The sequence below is a fragment of the Eubalaena glacialis genome, chromosome 1 (assembly GCF_028564815.1).
Source record: "Eubalaena glacialis isolate mEubGla1 chromosome 1, mEubGla1.1.hap2.+ XY, whole genome shotgun sequence".
Lineage (NCBI taxonomy): Eukaryota > Metazoa > Chordata > Mammalia > Artiodactyla > Balaenidae > Eubalaena > Eubalaena glacialis.
The window spans coordinates 166,100,493-166,118,678 of NC_083716.1; the positions used below are offsets into that span (position 1 = coordinate 166,100,493).

The window sequence follows — 18,186 nt, forward strand, 5'->3', positions numbered from 1 at the left end:
ATGCCTTAGAACTGAGGAGAGATGTGGACTTGATCAGTGGCTTCAAATAACTCATATTGACCTTTGGCACAAAAATCCTGTAGTATATTTGTGTTCAACTTAAAGGTATATTTCTTCACTGTATTTGAATGGCATTCAACTGACTAGAAACTGATATATTACAATGCAGCGATGTACAGAAAATGAGGATATAGTGACTGAAAAGATATATACTGGCTGGACAACTGTTTAAAAACAAATTTGAGCAAAGAAAACAGAGGTCTTCATCCAGACGAAGTGAATTTTTATGAACCATTTCAAGGTTAGTGCTTCCTTCCCAAAAGTTGCTATAACAAGTAGCTACATAAATTTAAGAGGGTCCAAAGCACCCCTAAAGAAACCACAAACTAATTTAGCATTGAACCACTCCTATTCCTTTTATTAAAAGTTTTCCCCAAGTGAAAAGATGCTATTATTGCAAGGTTGAATCCATGAATGTATAAATATCAAGTCTTCAACTGCCTCCTTACCACCCGCCCGTCCCCCCGCCCACCCCAGGAAAAGGGAAGCATTTGTTTCTCCAGCTTGTGGCTTTGAAATGTTCTCAGAATAAAGCAACCAAAAAGACTGTGTTGCTCGAGATGCTTTCTGATAGGTCTGTTTCTGTCCTGGCACCAGAAGAAATGCCACTAGGAACTACTGAATGACATGGTGATGTACAGGGTGATGTACCCTATAAACTTCTATACCCTATAAACTTCTATGACCTCTGACTTCAGTTAAAGAGCTTTTTGTTTAGTTCACAGGTTTCTGGGGGAAAAGTATGGAAATAATAAGTGCAGCTGAAACAGAAAAAAGAAATACATTACCTCTAAGATATTCAAAGCTACCTTGTTAATTAGCTCAACAGGAATGATTTCTTTTGTCAAAAACAGAGTGACATGTTAAGCAATGAGAAATCTCCCAAATCTTCTCCTTTACCTGCCATTTCAAAGCACCCAGAAATATGGGTACCATTATCTCAAATATTTGCCTGATGGTAATGAAAATACATTTCTAATTGATTTCTTGTTGCTTTACTAAACTGGTTCAAAACCTGGAACCAAAGGGATTGGTGTGTATAATATTGCACTGAGAACAACTCTCTGGGATGGGGGGCAGAGAGTGGGGCACAGTCCACATCTTTGTGGAATTTAAAATCTACTAAGGAATACATGACCCATCTAGGGTACAATTCCAAAGCAATTTGGCTGGTAAAAATACAGAGAAAACTTTATGTAGGAGCGAGAGATGTGGCAGATAAGAAAAAGATCATGATGAAGAGTTCCATTCATGATGAATCAGTCTAGTATAAAGAATATGTAACTAAAACTTTACATGTGTGAAGCACACACATGGGAAGTAGAACGGGTCCAAGGAGTTAAGTCACAAACGCAGTTTTATTTGTCTAACACTTCCATGTAATTCTTAACTCCTGATTACAGGGAGCCCTCCACCACCACCCACGAGAGCTTGTCCTAGCCTCCTACTTCTTCACAGTGACCCTTATATTTATAAATGTCACCAGGAAAAATGCAGTTATAAGTTAATTTGGTTAGATCCCTCCAACATGCTTCACTATAGGGGGAAGCAAATGGTCCCCCTTCTTCACAGAGTGAGAATAATCATGTCAAACAGGTTGTTTCTGATCAACATGAACCTCAAGTACTGAACAATGGCAGAATCTTTTCTAATCTAGAGATTGAACTGAACCATGACAGTGACAGAAATAACATGAGAATTATTTCTGCCTTTTAACCATATCAGATGAGGTGCTGATGGGCCATTCCGTCATTCAGTGCTCAATCTATAAATGACTACTAGTATACAAGGTCTACATCTGGCCTGATTTCATGCGTGTGTAACAGGCAGAGAGCACCGCACATCAAAATATTTCCTGGCTACTTCCCCTTGTGCTGCCAGTTTTCTGGGAGGAACACTGAGAAGCCTCAAATCTTCTTTTGTCCACCAGCACCTGAATTTAAAAATAACAATGATTTTATATATTAAGGAAATAAGAATGTTAGATTGAAGAGTATAATCTTTGGCATAAGGGGTAGGAAGAACTCTGACTCAAGCAGAGGTGAGATTAATGCAATGTAGGAAGAATTCAAATCGGCTTCACAGTTTTTCTTAATTTTAGGGCATGCACCAGAGATCAGTTTCTTAATCTGTCATCAAAACACATATTCTTTTTTTATTTATTTAGTTTTTTATTTTATATTGGAGTAGAGTTGATTTACCATGTTGTGTTAGTTTCAGGTGTACAGCAAAGTGATTTAGTTATACATACTCATATAGCTATTCTTTTTCAGATTCTTTTCCCATACAGGTTATTACAGAGTATTGAGTAGAGTTCCCTGTGCTATACAGTAGGTCCTTGTTGATTATCTATTTTATATATAGTAGTGTGTATTCTTGAATGATACATATCTATAAAGAAATTAGATAGTAATTACTCAAAGAATATTTTAATTTTTTTTTAAGCCAAACTTTTATGTAAGAAAAATGAAAGTTCCTTGGAAGAAGCACCCTATCTCATAGCTGAGGGCGTTGTTCAAAGAAGGCACTTAAAAATATTGATGACAAAGAAAAGTTACACTTCTCTGTCCTAAAGTTCATGCTAATAGAATTTCTCCCTCAGCTAACACATTCACACAAAGCAGCTTGTCCATTTGGAAAAGACTGACATGAGACAATGATATTTTGACCCAGTTCAACATCCTATATACGATAATCACCTGAAAAATATTTGAGTAAACGGGTAATAGTATTTATGTAACTGAGAAGAGTAGGGCTTACATAGTGTAAAATCCTCAATTTAGAATTGGTTATAAATTTTACTTTCAATTTCCTATTAATCCCTATGAACAAAATTTCATAATTAAAATCAGTGTACTTGTTCCTTGAGACAAGAAATGTTTCCTATATTAAACATTTAAAGTACAAGTTTGACTTTTTGTATACTTATATTTCATAGACTTTTCAAAATGTAAAAATCATAGCACCTTTCAGCTTATGGGGAAAAAAAATCCCTGTCTGGCACACCTGTCAGGTGTGTGGGGAATCCTCAGAGAATGAGCTACAAATGGATTTGTTCATGTGGTGGCAGAGCAATTCCACAAGGGGTCCCATGAGTATTTCTCAGCATGTTGATGTCACCTTACACTGCCTAGAGCAATGAATTTACATTTAAAATAGAAAACCATAAAAGTTGAGACAACAATGGATTTTTTAAAGGGATTAAGATAGCAAGACTTTTCAGCTCCCCAAAGAATAATATTCACTACCTGAGTCTGCAAATTTTTATAATTATAGCACGCTTTAAAATGATTAATTTTGATAAATTCAATTCTAATGTTTTCACATTTTATCTTCCTTCAAATGTAATCCTTCAGTTTGGCTTAAAGTCTAATTTAGACATGTGCCTAACAATATGCATTGTTCATCTACCCTAGCTGATATAAATAATAAATTGTTCTTTTTTTCTTTACACAATTGAGAACAGGACGGTGAAAACTGTACTGAGGTTAATTAGGAAAGTACCCACATTTTAATGTTGTGCATGTATTTTCTTTATTGAAACTAATTATTTGAATTAGTCAAAAATACAATAGTATTAAAATAGTGTATTGAACTCCAAAAGGAAAAATCAGAAATTATTATTACACTTACCCTTTCAAGCACTGTATGTTTTGGCAGCAAAATGGGAACAAAGATACCCAGAACTTGAATGTTTTTGTTGAATACTCTATTTCCATATGAAGGGTGGTAATTAGTGCACGTATAAACTAAATAGCAGTTCCTATAAAAATTAACCCTATAAATAAGAGGCTTCTCTAGCCCAGGTTTCCTGACCTTATCCTCGATGAATTTTCATAGACAATTTTAGAATGCTCTTGATGCTATTTGACATCACCACTCTTTCTCTGAGCATGTCTCTGATGTTACCTAGAGTCACCAGAAATCATTTCTGTTACAAATCACAATGCAACCCACTATGAAAGAAACAAGCCACAAAATGTGATTCCTTCACATAGGAAAGACATGTTTTAATAATAAGAAAGGAAAGTCAGACATAGAATTATATTAAACAGAATAACTCAACTATATTAAAATAGAAAATATACTAAACTACTGATAGTAGGAACTCTAGGCCAGTGGATATAAGTTCAGTAGGTATTGAATGAGTGAATGAATGAACAAGGAAAGCTCATGCCCAATAAGGAAATCAGTCACTTCTGCTTCAGCCAACTGATAACAAGAGGGAGACTTCAAGAATGCCAAATCTTCTGATTTTTTCAAGATAAGCCAGATGTCTGGATTTTTATACTGACTCAATGTTTAACATTATAAAGAAACTCACTTTTTTTTCCCAGAAACTATGTAGATCAAATGAAACCTGTCTGTGGGTCAGGTACAACCAATAAGCAGGTAGAACTCTCAATGACTTGTTTTGCTGTTTCTATGTTCATTAGAATTAGATTTAGCTACTAGTGACAGAGGAAACTATATAGAAGTTTCCTTTTCTCTTTCATGTAAAAGAAAGTTGAAGATGGATAGTCCAATGTTAGCAGGTTGGCTCCATTTAGTTTTTGGTCAGGGTCCTTTCATCTCCCTTGTTTCCATCCCTATCGTGTAGCTATTATCCTCATGGTCCAAGGTAGCTGCTAAACTCCATCCTTTACATCCAGGCAGCATGATGGAGGATGCCATAATAAGGTGCCAGTTCTGTTTTAAATGAGTCTTCTCAGAAGTCCTCCAAAACACTGCCAGTCAACTCATTAGCCACAACTTACGCCACACCTACCAGTAACAGGAGCTGAAAATACTGTCAGTTGGAGGGACAGCCATACACCCAGCTAAGTCTAGGTTCTGCTACTAAATGGGTATTGGAGGAAACTAGATGTCTTTTAAACATTTATAGTCTTAGCAAACTTTGATCCATTAGATTTTTTCATTAGAAAAAGAACACATTTGCAACAAAACAAACAGTATAAAAATTTATAAGGAAAGAATTAAATAATGTCCTCAGCCGGTTAGCTCTCCGATATCAACTCCGAATGTTAGGAGAATGTGTAATTTTCATAAATTTACCCATACTCAAAAGTTACTTTGGGACTTCCCTGGTGGTCCAGCGGTTAAGACTCTGTGCTTCCAATGCAGGGGGTGAGGGTTCGATACTTGGTCGGGAAGCTAAGATCCCTCGTGCTGCGCGGTGTGGCCAAAAACAAAGTTACTTTGAAACTTGATGTTTTGTTTTCCTTTTGTTGTGAAATATAATAAATATACAGAAAAGTGCATACAACATATACACTGAGCATAAAAATAATTATAAACCCCCATGGATCACCAGCCCCCTTACCCCCTACCTGTTCCCCCACTCGGAGATACCCCACATGATCATATCCTTTCCCAACCTCCAGGGTAATCATTATCTTGATTTCGCAAATAATCATTTCTCTGTCCTTGTACTGTGCTTCCCAGAATCCCTTTTCCTGTATTGTTACAGGTTAAAGTTGGGATATTTACATATATGCTCATAAATGAGAATGGCTTGTAATTTCTTTTTTACATACTGTCTTTGTTGGGTTTTGATATCAAGGTTATGCATAAAATAGGTTAAGGAGTGTTTCCTCTTTGTCCATGTTTTGGAAGAGTTTGTGTAACAGTTACACAGTTATCTGTTCCTGGAAATTTAGCAGAATTTTGTGGTAGAACGTCTTGGGCTTTGAAATTTTCCTTACAGATATGTCATAAGACTATTATAATTTACATTATAATTTTCTAAAAATTAGGTTGCTCATAAATCATGTTGATTCAACCTTATGTAGTCTCACTGGTTTTTTAAAAAAATCTACTTATTCTATCAATTACCAAGACAGTGGTGAATCTCCTTCTGAGATCATAGACTTCTATATTTCTCCTTATAGATCTGTAAATATTTTCTTTATTTTTGAGGCCATATTCCTTTTTTTTTTTTTTTTTTGGCTGCATTGGGTCTTCGTTGCTGCACACGGGCTTTCTCTAGTTGTGGCGAGCGGGGACTACTCTTCCTCGCGGTGCACAGGCTTCTCATTGTGGTGGTTTCTCTTGTTGCAGAGCATGGGCTCTAGGCACATGGGCTTCAGTAGTTGCAGCACGCAGGCTCAGTAGTTGTGGCACGCGGGCCCTAGATCATGCGGGCTTCAGTAGTTGCGGCGCATGGGCTCAGTAGTTGTGGCTCACAGGCTCTAGAGTGCAGGTTCAGTAGCTGTGGCGCACGGGCTTTGTTGCTCCGCGGCATGTGGGGTCTTCCTGGACCAGGGATCAAACCTGTGTCCCCTGCATTGGCAGGTGTATTTTTAACCACTGTGCCACCAGGAAAGTCTGAGACCATATTCTTAAGTACACAGAAATTTAAATTTATTAAGAATCCCTGGTAGGGACTTTCCCTGGTGGTCCAGTGGTAAAGAATCTGCCTTGCAATGCAGGGGACACAGGTTTGATCCCTGGTGAGGGAACTAAGATCCCACATGCTGTGGGGCAACTAAGCCCGCGTGCCACAACTACTGAGCTCGCACACCTCAACTAGAGAGCCTGCGTGCCGCAAACTACAGAGCCCACACACTCTGGAACCCTTGTGCCACGGAGCCCATGCGCCACAACTAGAGAAGAGAAAACCCGCACGCCACAACTAGAGAGAAGACTGTGTGCCACAGTGAGGAGCCCACGCACCACAACGAAAGATCCTGTATGCCTTAACGAAGATCCTGCATACCGAAACTAAGACCCGATGCAGCCAAAAATAAATTAAAAAAAAAAAAAGAATCCCTGGTAAATTGAAACTTTAGTCATTAAAAAGTGAACTTTTTAACTCTAGTAATTTTTTTTTCATTGAAGTTAATTTTGCCTGCTAGTAATATGTCAACATTTTTATTAGTGTATATGCATGGTATATGTAAAAGCACATAGCAAACCTTCTTATACTTTCCTCTATTTGTCACCCTCTCTTTCATATTTTCCATTATGTATTTTCTTTATTACTGAATACAAAATAGTTTCTTCAGACCCGTATTTCAGATCCCTAATTCTCTCTTCAGTTGTTGTTATATGAATTGTTATTAAACCTATACATTAAGTTTCTAATTTTTGTTATTGTATCTTTAATTTTAAAAAGTTTTCTTCAATATTGTTCAAATCTGCTAGGTCATTTTTTATAATTTCCTATTCTCTAACAAATGTTTTCAAATTTGCCTTTTGTTTCTTTAAACATAGAATAGCTACTCTATAATTATTGTCTGATAATTCCAATATATGAAATTTGTGCTCTCTTCTACTGGCTCATGCTCATGCTGTTTTGAACCCCTGTAAGCTTGGAGTGCTTGATCTTCATTATGTACTTCTCATGTCCTTGAAAAAGTGTTTGTTGTGTCTCTTTGAGACCTAATATTAAAGTGCCTTTCTCCAGAGAGTTTGAACTTTCTTCTGGCAGGCAACTGGGGACACTATTAGTCTGGGTATACTTTAAAAAAGTTTTTCTTCTGGAGAGTACCACTCAGACAATGGAAACTCAGGTTTAAAATCCATGTGATGGCTATGCTATGTCCACAGCTTCTCAAGAATAAGGTTTTTCATTTGTTTTAAAGTTGTTGCTTTTCATTATTTCTTTTTTTCCCCTGCTCTGCTTAGTAATAAACCCAAGCCTCCTCCCTGGGGTTGGAAGGAGATGTATTTATGTCTGGTTTAAACTTGCAATAAGGAAAGAGACCTTTGATAATTCTACTAAACATGGCAGTTTCTATTAGACGACCCAATTTGAGCAAATCATGTTTTTTTACTTTTGTCTTCCCTGAATCTTGAGATTGCTAATAGCAAAACCCAACATTTCCCTTGTTAGAAAAAGCAGATACACATGAGGAAAAAAATGTACCAGATAAGAGTATCAGAAAGTTAGCTAATAATGTCTTAAACAATAACGGTGTTCACCAATTCACAAAAAAAGAAAACTGGAAGTAGGCTGTTGACACTGCTGAGTCTCTTTGTTAACAAATCATAGAAAGAACCTACTTCCAGATTTCTTGTCATGCTGAGGCTGTGAACTCCCTCACAGGTTAAGATATTATCTAAGTTTCTGATACTTTTAGTTGAAAACATCCTCCTTTACCTTTTACCAATCCAGTGGGTGGAAAAAAATAGTAGTTTTAATTTGCATCTCCCCAGCTATTAGTTTTGTTGAACATCTTTTCAATACTTGACTTTGAAGATTCTCTTCTGTAAAATTTCCATGTGTGTTTTTTGCCCATTTTTTCATTTAGCACCCCTTCTCCTTCTCTCTCTTTCCACTCTCTCCCTTGCCATGTACACAGGCATGTGCACATGCACACACACATATACACAGAGGCTCTTTATCTTTTAAATAGTTATTTTTTTTCCAGTCATATGTGCTACAAATATTTCTATCCCATATTTCACTTATCTTGGTTTTATTTATGTTATCTTTTATTATTCATTTTTATTTTAGTTTGCATGTAGTCAATTATATCTGTCTTTTCCTTTTATAGCAATTGGATTTCCTGTCTTACTTAAAAACAGCTTCCATACTGTAAAGTCATAAAAATCCTTTTTTTCCCTAAATTTTCCTCTGACATTTAAATTGTTTTATGTTTCACAATTAGATATTTAATCAAGCTGTAATTTATTTTTGTATATGGTATGACACTGTGGTACAGCCCTGTTTTCTTCCAGATGGATAGATAATTATGCCAGCATCATTTCAAAAATAAACCATCCTGGAGTTTCCACTTCTGCCAAGTTACACTTTAGATGTCCACAGAGCCCTTCTTAGTACAGCACACACAAAAATGCTGAACAAAATATAAATGAAAAACTCTTTTTTCTATTATATGATTAACCTGGTAGGAAAATAAATGAATTGTTCAGCAGCCAAAAATAAAATGCAAATCCAAGGAGGTATCTGAGCACAGGGACTGCCATTTACCCTGGAGGCATCTGCCAGTTCTTGGTAGTTAAGTGCTTAGTTTATCAGATGGTATCACAAGATCAGGAAATAAAACATGGTTCCTGAAATTGTGAAAGGTCAGATCAGAGATCCTGGTATAAATCAGTCAAATATGAATAGCATTACATTGAAAATAAAACAAAATAGAAAACTTCTGCAGAGAGAGACAGGGTGTATATTCATCTATTTGTCTGTCTCAACCTTGACTTTGGGTAGAGAAAAAAAAAAAAAAAAACTCTCTCTGAGAGGTCCTCACCATAAGTGTGCATCCATATAGGCAGGCTTAGAGCCAGAATTCATGCTATATGTTGGCCAAAAAAAACCTAATCAAAACACTGAATGGGCTGGAGTTGGTAGCACTTCCAGATACCTGGCAGTAGCTAATATAAATCTCCTCTGGAGGAACATATTTTAAATACAGGCATCAAAAGTTTCCTCCAGATATGATTCTCAAAACATGAACTCACAATCAAAAATTACAAAACATGCAAGGAAAGTAGCCACCCAGAATATGAGTCAGCAGATTCAAACTCATAGAAGCTGTAGATAGTATTAATTAATTATCAGAGACTCAAATATTAGAAAATATAGGGAAAACAGTTTAAGAAGCTTGAAGAATAGATACAGAAGGCCCAACTTACACAAAATCAGTAAAGAAACTGTGAGAACTTATTAGAGGGTTCACAGAAAGAACCCATTATAGGGACACACACCCTAAACATCTTTTGGAACATTTTCCAAAAGAATGGAACTTTTTCACTTATTATTTGTTTGTTTACCCTGAAAACAATCCCCCTCCCAATTCTCCACCCCAAAAGTATGCACTAATTTGGGTAAATAAGTCTTTTTTTATTGAAATAGAAATGCTCTTGAAGAGCTAAGAATACATCATTTATTTTTGAGGTGAATTTTTCCCACCAAAGTGGCTTCTATCCTAATTTCAGAGGAAGCTGTGAGTGGTCAATCTGCATGAGTTACTGTGCAGGAAATTTACTGAAGCCTGAGAGTACTAGATCTAAAGTCACTGGAGTCAGGGCAAGGTAAGTAGAATCCAGAAAGGTGGGCAGATATTTTTGGAGTTTAAAAGAGCTATTTTTATCTGGTCTAAAAATAAACAGTAATAAGAAATTAGGTTACACTACATACAATATATATGTTTCTCTTGCTTAACTGATTTGCATAGCCTATATTTAATTGTAATATTTAAATATTCGGTATGTTCATATAATGAAAATAATAACATATTTACTATTAGTAGAGACATGAGCTCCAAGCACTAGTCAAATACATGCCTGTTTTTGGAAATGGTTGTTGCCTTTCAAGTTTACTTAGAAAAAAGCCCTCTAAATATTTGTGATAATAATTGAACTTGGAAGGTCACTCCAGTGACATCAAAGATATCTACTACAATAAGCTTCAGGGAAACGAGCAATTTTTCTGATGTTACATTTCTACTAAACTATAAAATTACTTCTATCAAAAAAATTAACTCCTGAAAATTAAACCCACATGCAATGTCAAACAAGGAAGTACTTTTTTTAAGGGCAAGTGATCAAATTTAATGTGATCTAAATCAAATCTTGCTTACAATGATCTGAATTAATTCAACTTTAATCCAATTTAGTATTATAAATGAATGGGTAAGAAGGTTTTAAAAGGCCATTTAAAAGAAAAACATTGTAAATTAAAATAGTAACCAGATTCTTAATAGTTTGTTGAACTAGTTAATTAAAATAATAAATGTCCTTGCTGCATTTAAAATTACCACATTTTAAATATCAACTAAAGCAGTCTCTCTTAAACTGTAAATATGTAAACAACTTATGGGGTCTGATCAGCATTTTTACTTAATGAAAGAGCACAAACTACCTTGTACATTTTATGGGTAAGAATATTTTGTGAAATTCTTGTTTCAGATGTGTGTGCATGTGGGTTGGGGGAAATTATATAAAATGTGTTTCTTTCTGTGTGTCACAATGGAAAGCTGTACGAAAGCCACTAGTCTAAGGTTTTAAGAATTAGAATCAAACACTTAAGAGGATTTTTAGGAGGGCAAGAGTTTGTGCCTACAGATCTCCAGTTGCTGAGTTACTAGGACACCATCAGGGAGAGGAAGGGGGGAGAAAAAAGTCACGAGATGTATTCAAGGTAGGAAGTTTGTCACAAAGAAACAAAGCAAGAGCCCAATCATCACAAACAGGACCTAAGGACAGAAAAGAGCCAGCTGAAACATGACAAGAGTGGGTTACTGTACCTACATGAAGTCAGTTATCCAGAAATGACACCACAGTCTGGGGTGATGAATGAAAGAGCCAAGAGGCAAGGATCCACTTAGCTTTCAGCTGGAACTGAAAAGGGAAGTCCCAGAGTTTCTCCAACCTGTTCTGGTCACCTCTCAACCTTTTCTTCTACCATTTTACCCATGAATGTGATGCAGAGTATTAAGTACTGTGGAAATATCACACTGTTTACTTTTCAGAGTGCTTTTATATATTTCATATACATGTGATCACATTTGAAATTGATAAATTCCTACTAGGCAGAGCAGGGGATATCAATCACACTCACCTGATGACACAAAAACAGCAGAGTTCTTGGCACTGGCTGTATCACAGCTCAGCCTAGAGGTTCCCAACTCCTCTCCAACAGCTGCTGTTCCAAACACAGCTAATAACCATTCAGTGCTGCCTCACAGAGAGAACAACCTAACACAAGATGACTGCACATGCAATCTTACTCAATTCAATGTCAATTTACCATACCCATGTCACTAAAAGAAACAAATTTTTAGTTTATGTAAAGAAATTTGATATCAATTAAATGTCACATAGCATTTTTTGTAGACATATTAATTAACTGGCTAGATAATACATACCTTCCCTGTTATAAGTAATCTTTGAAAGCCAATTAAGATAATCCATCATATCAGTAGACTAAAGAAGAAAAGTCATGTTATATTCTCAATAAATCCATGAAAATACTTGAAAAATGTTAATATTCATTCATGATTTTAAAAAAGACTTTCCTGGGCTTCCCTGGTGGTGCAGTGGTTGAGAGTCTGCCTGCCAATGCAGGGGACACGGGTTCAAGCCCTGATCTGGGAAGATCCCACATGCCGCAGAGTAACTAAGCCCGTGAGCCACAACTACTGAGCCTGTGCGTCTGAAGCCTGTGCTCTGCAACAAGAGAGGCCACGATAGTGAGAGGCCCGCACACTGCGATGAAGAGTGGCCCCCGCTTGCCACAACTAGAGAAAGCCCTCACGCAGAAACGAAGACCCAACACAGCCAAAAATAAAAATAAAATAAATTAATTAAAAAAGACTTTCCCTAAACTAGCAATAAAAGCAAATTTCCTCAGTTGATAACAGGGATCTACAAAAAAACCTTCATACTTAACGGTAAAAGAGTGAGTGCACTCCCCCTAGAACCAGGAAAAAGGCAAGGATCTTTAACCACGCCTACTCATCATCATATTAGTGATCCTAGCCAGTGCAAAAAAAACAAGAAAAAGAAATAAAATGCGTAGAGATCAGAATGGAAGATGTAAAACTGTCTGTACTCACAGATAAGATTATTCTGTATGTAGAAAATGCCAAAGAATTTTTTAAAAAGCTATTAGAACTAATATGTTATTTTTGCAAGCCTACAGGATATACAGTCAATATACAAAATTAATTTTATTTTCATATACTGGCAGTTAACATTTAGAAATTGATATATTAAAACTACCATTTATAGTAGCATCTAAAAACATGCAATACTTAGGGATAAATTCAAGGAAATATGTATAAGACCTGTTTTCTGATAGCTACAATACACTAAGAGTAACTGAAGAAAAACTAAATAAATGGAAAAACATACTATGTTCATGGATCAAAAGAGTTAATATTATTAACATGACTATTTTCTCCAAATAATCCATATTCAACTCAATCTAATAAAAATTTCATCATCATATTTTTGTGAAAATTGTCAAACTGATTCCAAAATTTAAATGGAAATTCAAAGGACTTAGAATAGCCAAACCAATTTTGAAAAAGAACAAAGTTGGAGGGGGTCATACGACCTGATTTTAATACTTACTATAAGGCTACAATAATCAGGAAAGTTTGATAGTGACATAAGTATAGACATATAGAGGCCAGAAATATACCCACATATACATGGTCACTTTATTTTCATTCAAAGGGTCAAAGTAATTGAAAGGATAGATTTTTCCACAAATGATGCTGGGAACAACTTCATATACATGTGGAAAAAATAAAACTCCACCTAACCTCAAATAATAACAAAAAATTAAATTTAAATTGAACATAGACCTAAATGTAAAAGCTGAAATGTTAAAATTTCTTCAAGAAAACATAAAAGAAAATATTTATGACCTTTGGATAGATAAATACTTCTCAGGACATGAAATATGTGAACCATTAATAATTTTTAAAAAGATAAAATATACTTCATCAAATTTTGATCTTCTACTCTGCAAAAGACACCTTCAAGGAAACAAAATGTCAATCCACAGAATGAGAGAAAATAGTCAAAATATACATATCTGATAAAGGACTTGTATTCAGAATATATAAAGAACTCTTAAATTCAACCATAAGAAGATAACCCAATTTTTTTAATATGCAAAATATTTGACACTTTATAAAGAAAGAAACACAAATGTCCAATGTGCGCAAGAAAAAAATAAGTTATCATCATTAGTCATTAGGGAAATGCAAATTAAAACCACAATGAAATACCACTATACAATCACTTGAATGGCCAAAATTGAAAAGACTGATTATACCAAATGCTGGCAAAAATATGGATCAAATGGAACTATCATACATTTCTGTTGGGGATATAAAATGGTATAAGCAGTGTGAAAACTATTTGGGAGATTAGATTTATAAATTAAACATATAGATATTATATGACCATTCAATTCCACTCTTAGGTATTTTCTCAAGAGAAAGGTAACATATCTCCAAAGACTTGTACTCAATTGTTCATCGCAGCTTTGTTAATAACAGCCCCAAAATGAAAACAACCTGAATACCCATTGTGGATGAAAGCGTAAAAAGAACAAAACATACAGTGGGATATTACCCAGCAGTAAAAAGGAAACAAGCTGCTGATACACCCAACTTCATGAATAAATCTCAAAAACATGCTGAGTGAAAGAAGCCAAGTGCAAAATTATATATTCCATAGGACTCCTTTTATGTGAAACTCCAGTAAAAATTAATCTACAGCTATTAGAAAATAGATCAGTTTCCTGGCCCTGGTGAAAGCGGCGATTGAGAACATTTTGAGGTAATGGAAATGTTGTGGCAGTTACATAAATGTATGTGCCAAGACACATCAAACTGTACACTTAAGATGTGTGCATTTCATTATATCTAAATTATACCTCAATAAAATTGATTTTTTAAAAAGAAAGTCTGGTTCCCAAGTGGACTTGAAGGTAGAACATAGGCATCTCAGTAGTTAGGCAGAGTTTAGAGTTGGGCTGGGAAGGACCCATATCCTAGCTGCGCTAAGCACATTTAATTTGCCCAACTGCGTGTGAACCATTTTGTCCTCCAAGACTTTTTGTTGCAGTCAAAGTACTGTCTTGTACCCATACTGACTGGCAGAACATGGTCTTATGGATAATTCTTTATTGAGAAGACACATTAAAGAGGTCATTGCCACAGCCTAATATGGAGACTTTCCTTCCCCTCCTGAATCTTTTGGATCTTGGTCATGGGAAGACCAGCATCAAATATAGGGGACCTTCATTTTAGGGTCTCTGGTCCACCAAAACCAGGGGAGAAGATATAAGGAAAGAAAAATTCTGTTATCAGAATAGATACCAGATCACTATCAAACCAAGGAAGTCTATGGAATCTGAGACAAAATAACTGTGGTCTAAAATCTAAGACTCCTAGTAGCTTTGGGGGATGAAATATGCCAAGTATGACTTCTGAGGTTGTAACATAGGATAATGCTTCAGAGTAGTGTTTCCCAAAGAATGGGACAAGTATTAGGGGTGGTTCATGAAATGATTTTTAAGGGTTCTTGAGATTAATTGGAGTGGTAAACCAACATGATACTAAATAACATTGAATCACACAAGAATTTCTCCTCTAGTTCTCTTAGTTTTTCTGATTATGTATCAAAAGGACTCATTTCATGTTAGTATGTCTTTAACACCACTGTCTTCTCTTTTAAACAAAAAGAAAATACAAAATACCTAACTGTAATGCAGTCAGTACATTTGTTTGTTTATTTACTTAGATACCTTTTATTTATGGCAAGTAAACTGGTTTTTCATTTGTAGAAGTAATGTCAAGTTTTTGCATAAAGTAAATGTTCTCCAGTAAAAAAGGGGGAGAGCAGTTAATTTATTAAAAATAATAATAATAATAGGTTAAAAATACTATGGTAGAATATAGTGATATACGAACATCTGAGATTGGATAACAGTACATGTAAATGTTCATTTGTGAGGAAGAATATGTATTTCTGTATAGATATTAACGTACTAAAGAAGATCTACAAGCAGGACATTTTCATGTCATAAATTAGTTTTTAATTTGAATTACTTGCCTCTTACTAGCCCCCAAAATTTCAGACTCCAGATTATTGATAAAAGGCCAGATTAAGATTTTTGTACCTTGTAAATTAGGATAAAACTCCATGAAATTGGGGGAAAGGCAAGAATATATTTGCACAATAATGAAGGGTCAAATTCCATTCTATCTGTCTTTCTGTTAATGAGTGCTCTCACTTGAGTGTGGGCAAAGAAGATATGCAGAAGTTACCCATGAAAAAAAGATTCTGTCTCCATAAAAGTTGGCAATCTACTATTTTTGTTTTCCTCTTTTTTCTCTTCTTTTTTCTTGGTATACATTTTAATTTCTTTCCTTTAAGAGAATCCATAAAAATTTATATTTTACTTTAGGTTCATTAATCACTTCAAAATATACAACTCATGTGTACAGATTTCTTCAAAATTGTTATGCTGTTGTCAATGTTTTGACAGTCTTGTGCAATTTTTAAAAAATCAACCTCAACTAGGCTCTAGAGAATTTTACCAAAAAAAAAAAAAAGGGAGAGAGAGAACTGTAAAACAGATTTTCTTATTTAAAGAAACATAAAACAGTTTGATTTCTATCATGTGTATATAACTTTCCAAAAGTACAATTAAATTTGGCATGAACAAAGATAAACCCTTTACCTGTTGGAAGGTGCAGAGTTATGTTGTTGCAAAAATCTGTGAAGCAGCATTCCGTTTTGGTAACATTGTTGGAACTATGACAGAAGACTTGCGCATTTAATTCTGGGAGAGAGACGCAGGACTTGATCACCTGTTCCTTTCCGTTGGTTAACATAACGGAAGCCCAACATGCTCCTTCTGTTTGGCAGGTAAAGTTTGAAGAGTCACACAAAAGACAAACACACTTCAAACCTGGAAAAGGTAAGGCAAAAAGCTTTAGGAAGCTATAATGCAAATTTATTTCATAATACTTGAATAGAGAAATTCAATCTTTATGAAGACTGAGAGGGGGTTTAAATAGTACTAGATAGACACACATGCTAAAGCTGTTACTCCCTCTCGGCAATGTGTTTTATCAAAAGGGTTGCCCAATTATCATTTACTATTGCTTATATTTTTACAAGCAATTTCTTCAGTTGCTACTATATTTTGAAACAATTTTCTCATCCATGGTGTAAATCCCTCCTTTTTAAGCTCAACCAGCTCATTCCTAAATCAATAGCTCCTATGAAATGCTAGGATACAGTAACACAGCAACCTAGGGGCGCTGTCCAGCATCACTTGTAGAACATAAGTGTTGTTACAGGAGCTGAGTAACTGAACAGTCCAGTGTATTCTGTTCATTTACAATTTCTCCTTTAAACTGTTAAGTGAATGTGCTAAACACAAACCTAACCATAGATATTTACAGCTTTAAAAAATAGTGTGACTCTTCACATTTATATTCTGTGATTCTTTAACATTATTGTATTGTCACAGTTACTTTTAAGGCATTGATGAGCCATTATACTTCCCCCTCTTCACTAAAGAATACATTTCAGAAAGAGAGTCATTTGAACATAGACCATGACCTTTGGGCAATTTTCTTTAATGAACACATCTATTCAGTACAGCAAAACACATCAATCGTAGAATTTAATATATTCGCATCAATAAAACTTTCAAAAATTAGACTTTGCTAAATTAATCTGTTTCCTTCTCAAGTTTTCTCAACATTCCCTACTTAATAAACACACACACACATATACACACACACCCCACGTTAACTCACATGTTCAAAGTGGTAGAGCACTTCTGTTCTGACGTTAAATAACTGTCATCACGTCAACCACTGGAATAGTCCAGTGGTTGTGAGTAATTTATTCAAATTTTATTTAAATTATTTTTAAATAGAACAATGCTGAATAAGCCTTTTGTATCATTACTTTAATGAAGGTTTTGTTAAATCGTAACAGCACCCTGCAATTTCTGAATGTCCAACGTTTTTCCATGCAATCATTTTTTTCTCAAATTAAAGTCTTTAAATTGCTAATTACTCAAATTGGAGCTGATTTTATACCTCTAAAATATTTGATACATAAATGGCCATTTTTATACTCAACTTCAAATACCAATGTAAGCAATATAGATAATATTCCTATATAACTGCATGTGTAAGAAAGAACAAACCACATATTGATCAATAGAAATTATCTCTTCTTTTGATAATTGTTCTTGAACAGTAAAATACCATCCCTACAAACATTTTTATTACTACATGCTAAGGGACTTACAATCATGAAATAAAATACCATTTTTTTAATCAACATTGGATCAAGCATAATAGCTTACTCTTCTGTTTATTCTACTGGTTATCAATATAAATAAATATAATCTTTTGTTGATATGAATGTGCTATGGTAGAACCTAATAATGTACTCTGATTGAGACTCAGTAGAGCTAGATATATAAAATCTAGATGATTTGGAAATGTTTTAAGTCACTCTCCTTGCATAAAAGAGAGCTCATATAATAAAGATCCATCCACCCAGGCATCTTCTGACAGTGGAATCTCCCTCTCTCTAGCATCTTCTGATTCAAATCTGACCAAAGCCTTCAAATCCTGGTAATAATCTTGGCTATTACTTGGCTCC

At 35.1% G+C, this 18,186-nt stretch overlaps 1 protein-coding gene across 3 annotated transcripts in view; it reads right to left on the minus strand.

Moving 5' to 3' along the window:
• Positions 1-16,463, minus strand: part of ACVR1C (activin A receptor type 1C) — a 38,753-nt gene extending 22,290 nt beyond the window's left edge. For 2 of the 3 annotated variants that reach the window (XM_061200462.1, XM_061200453.1), the window contains exon 1: positions 16,235-16,463. In XM_061200462.1, the coding sequence (XP_061056445.1) occupies positions 16,235-16,388 (154 nt within the window). In that variant the 5' untranslated portion in view covers positions 16,389-16,463. The remainder of the gene's footprint in view (positions 1-16,234) is intronic. The other variant, XM_061200442.1, reaches the window with a different exon arrangement.
• Positions 16,464-18,186: the final 1,723 nt, after the last annotated feature.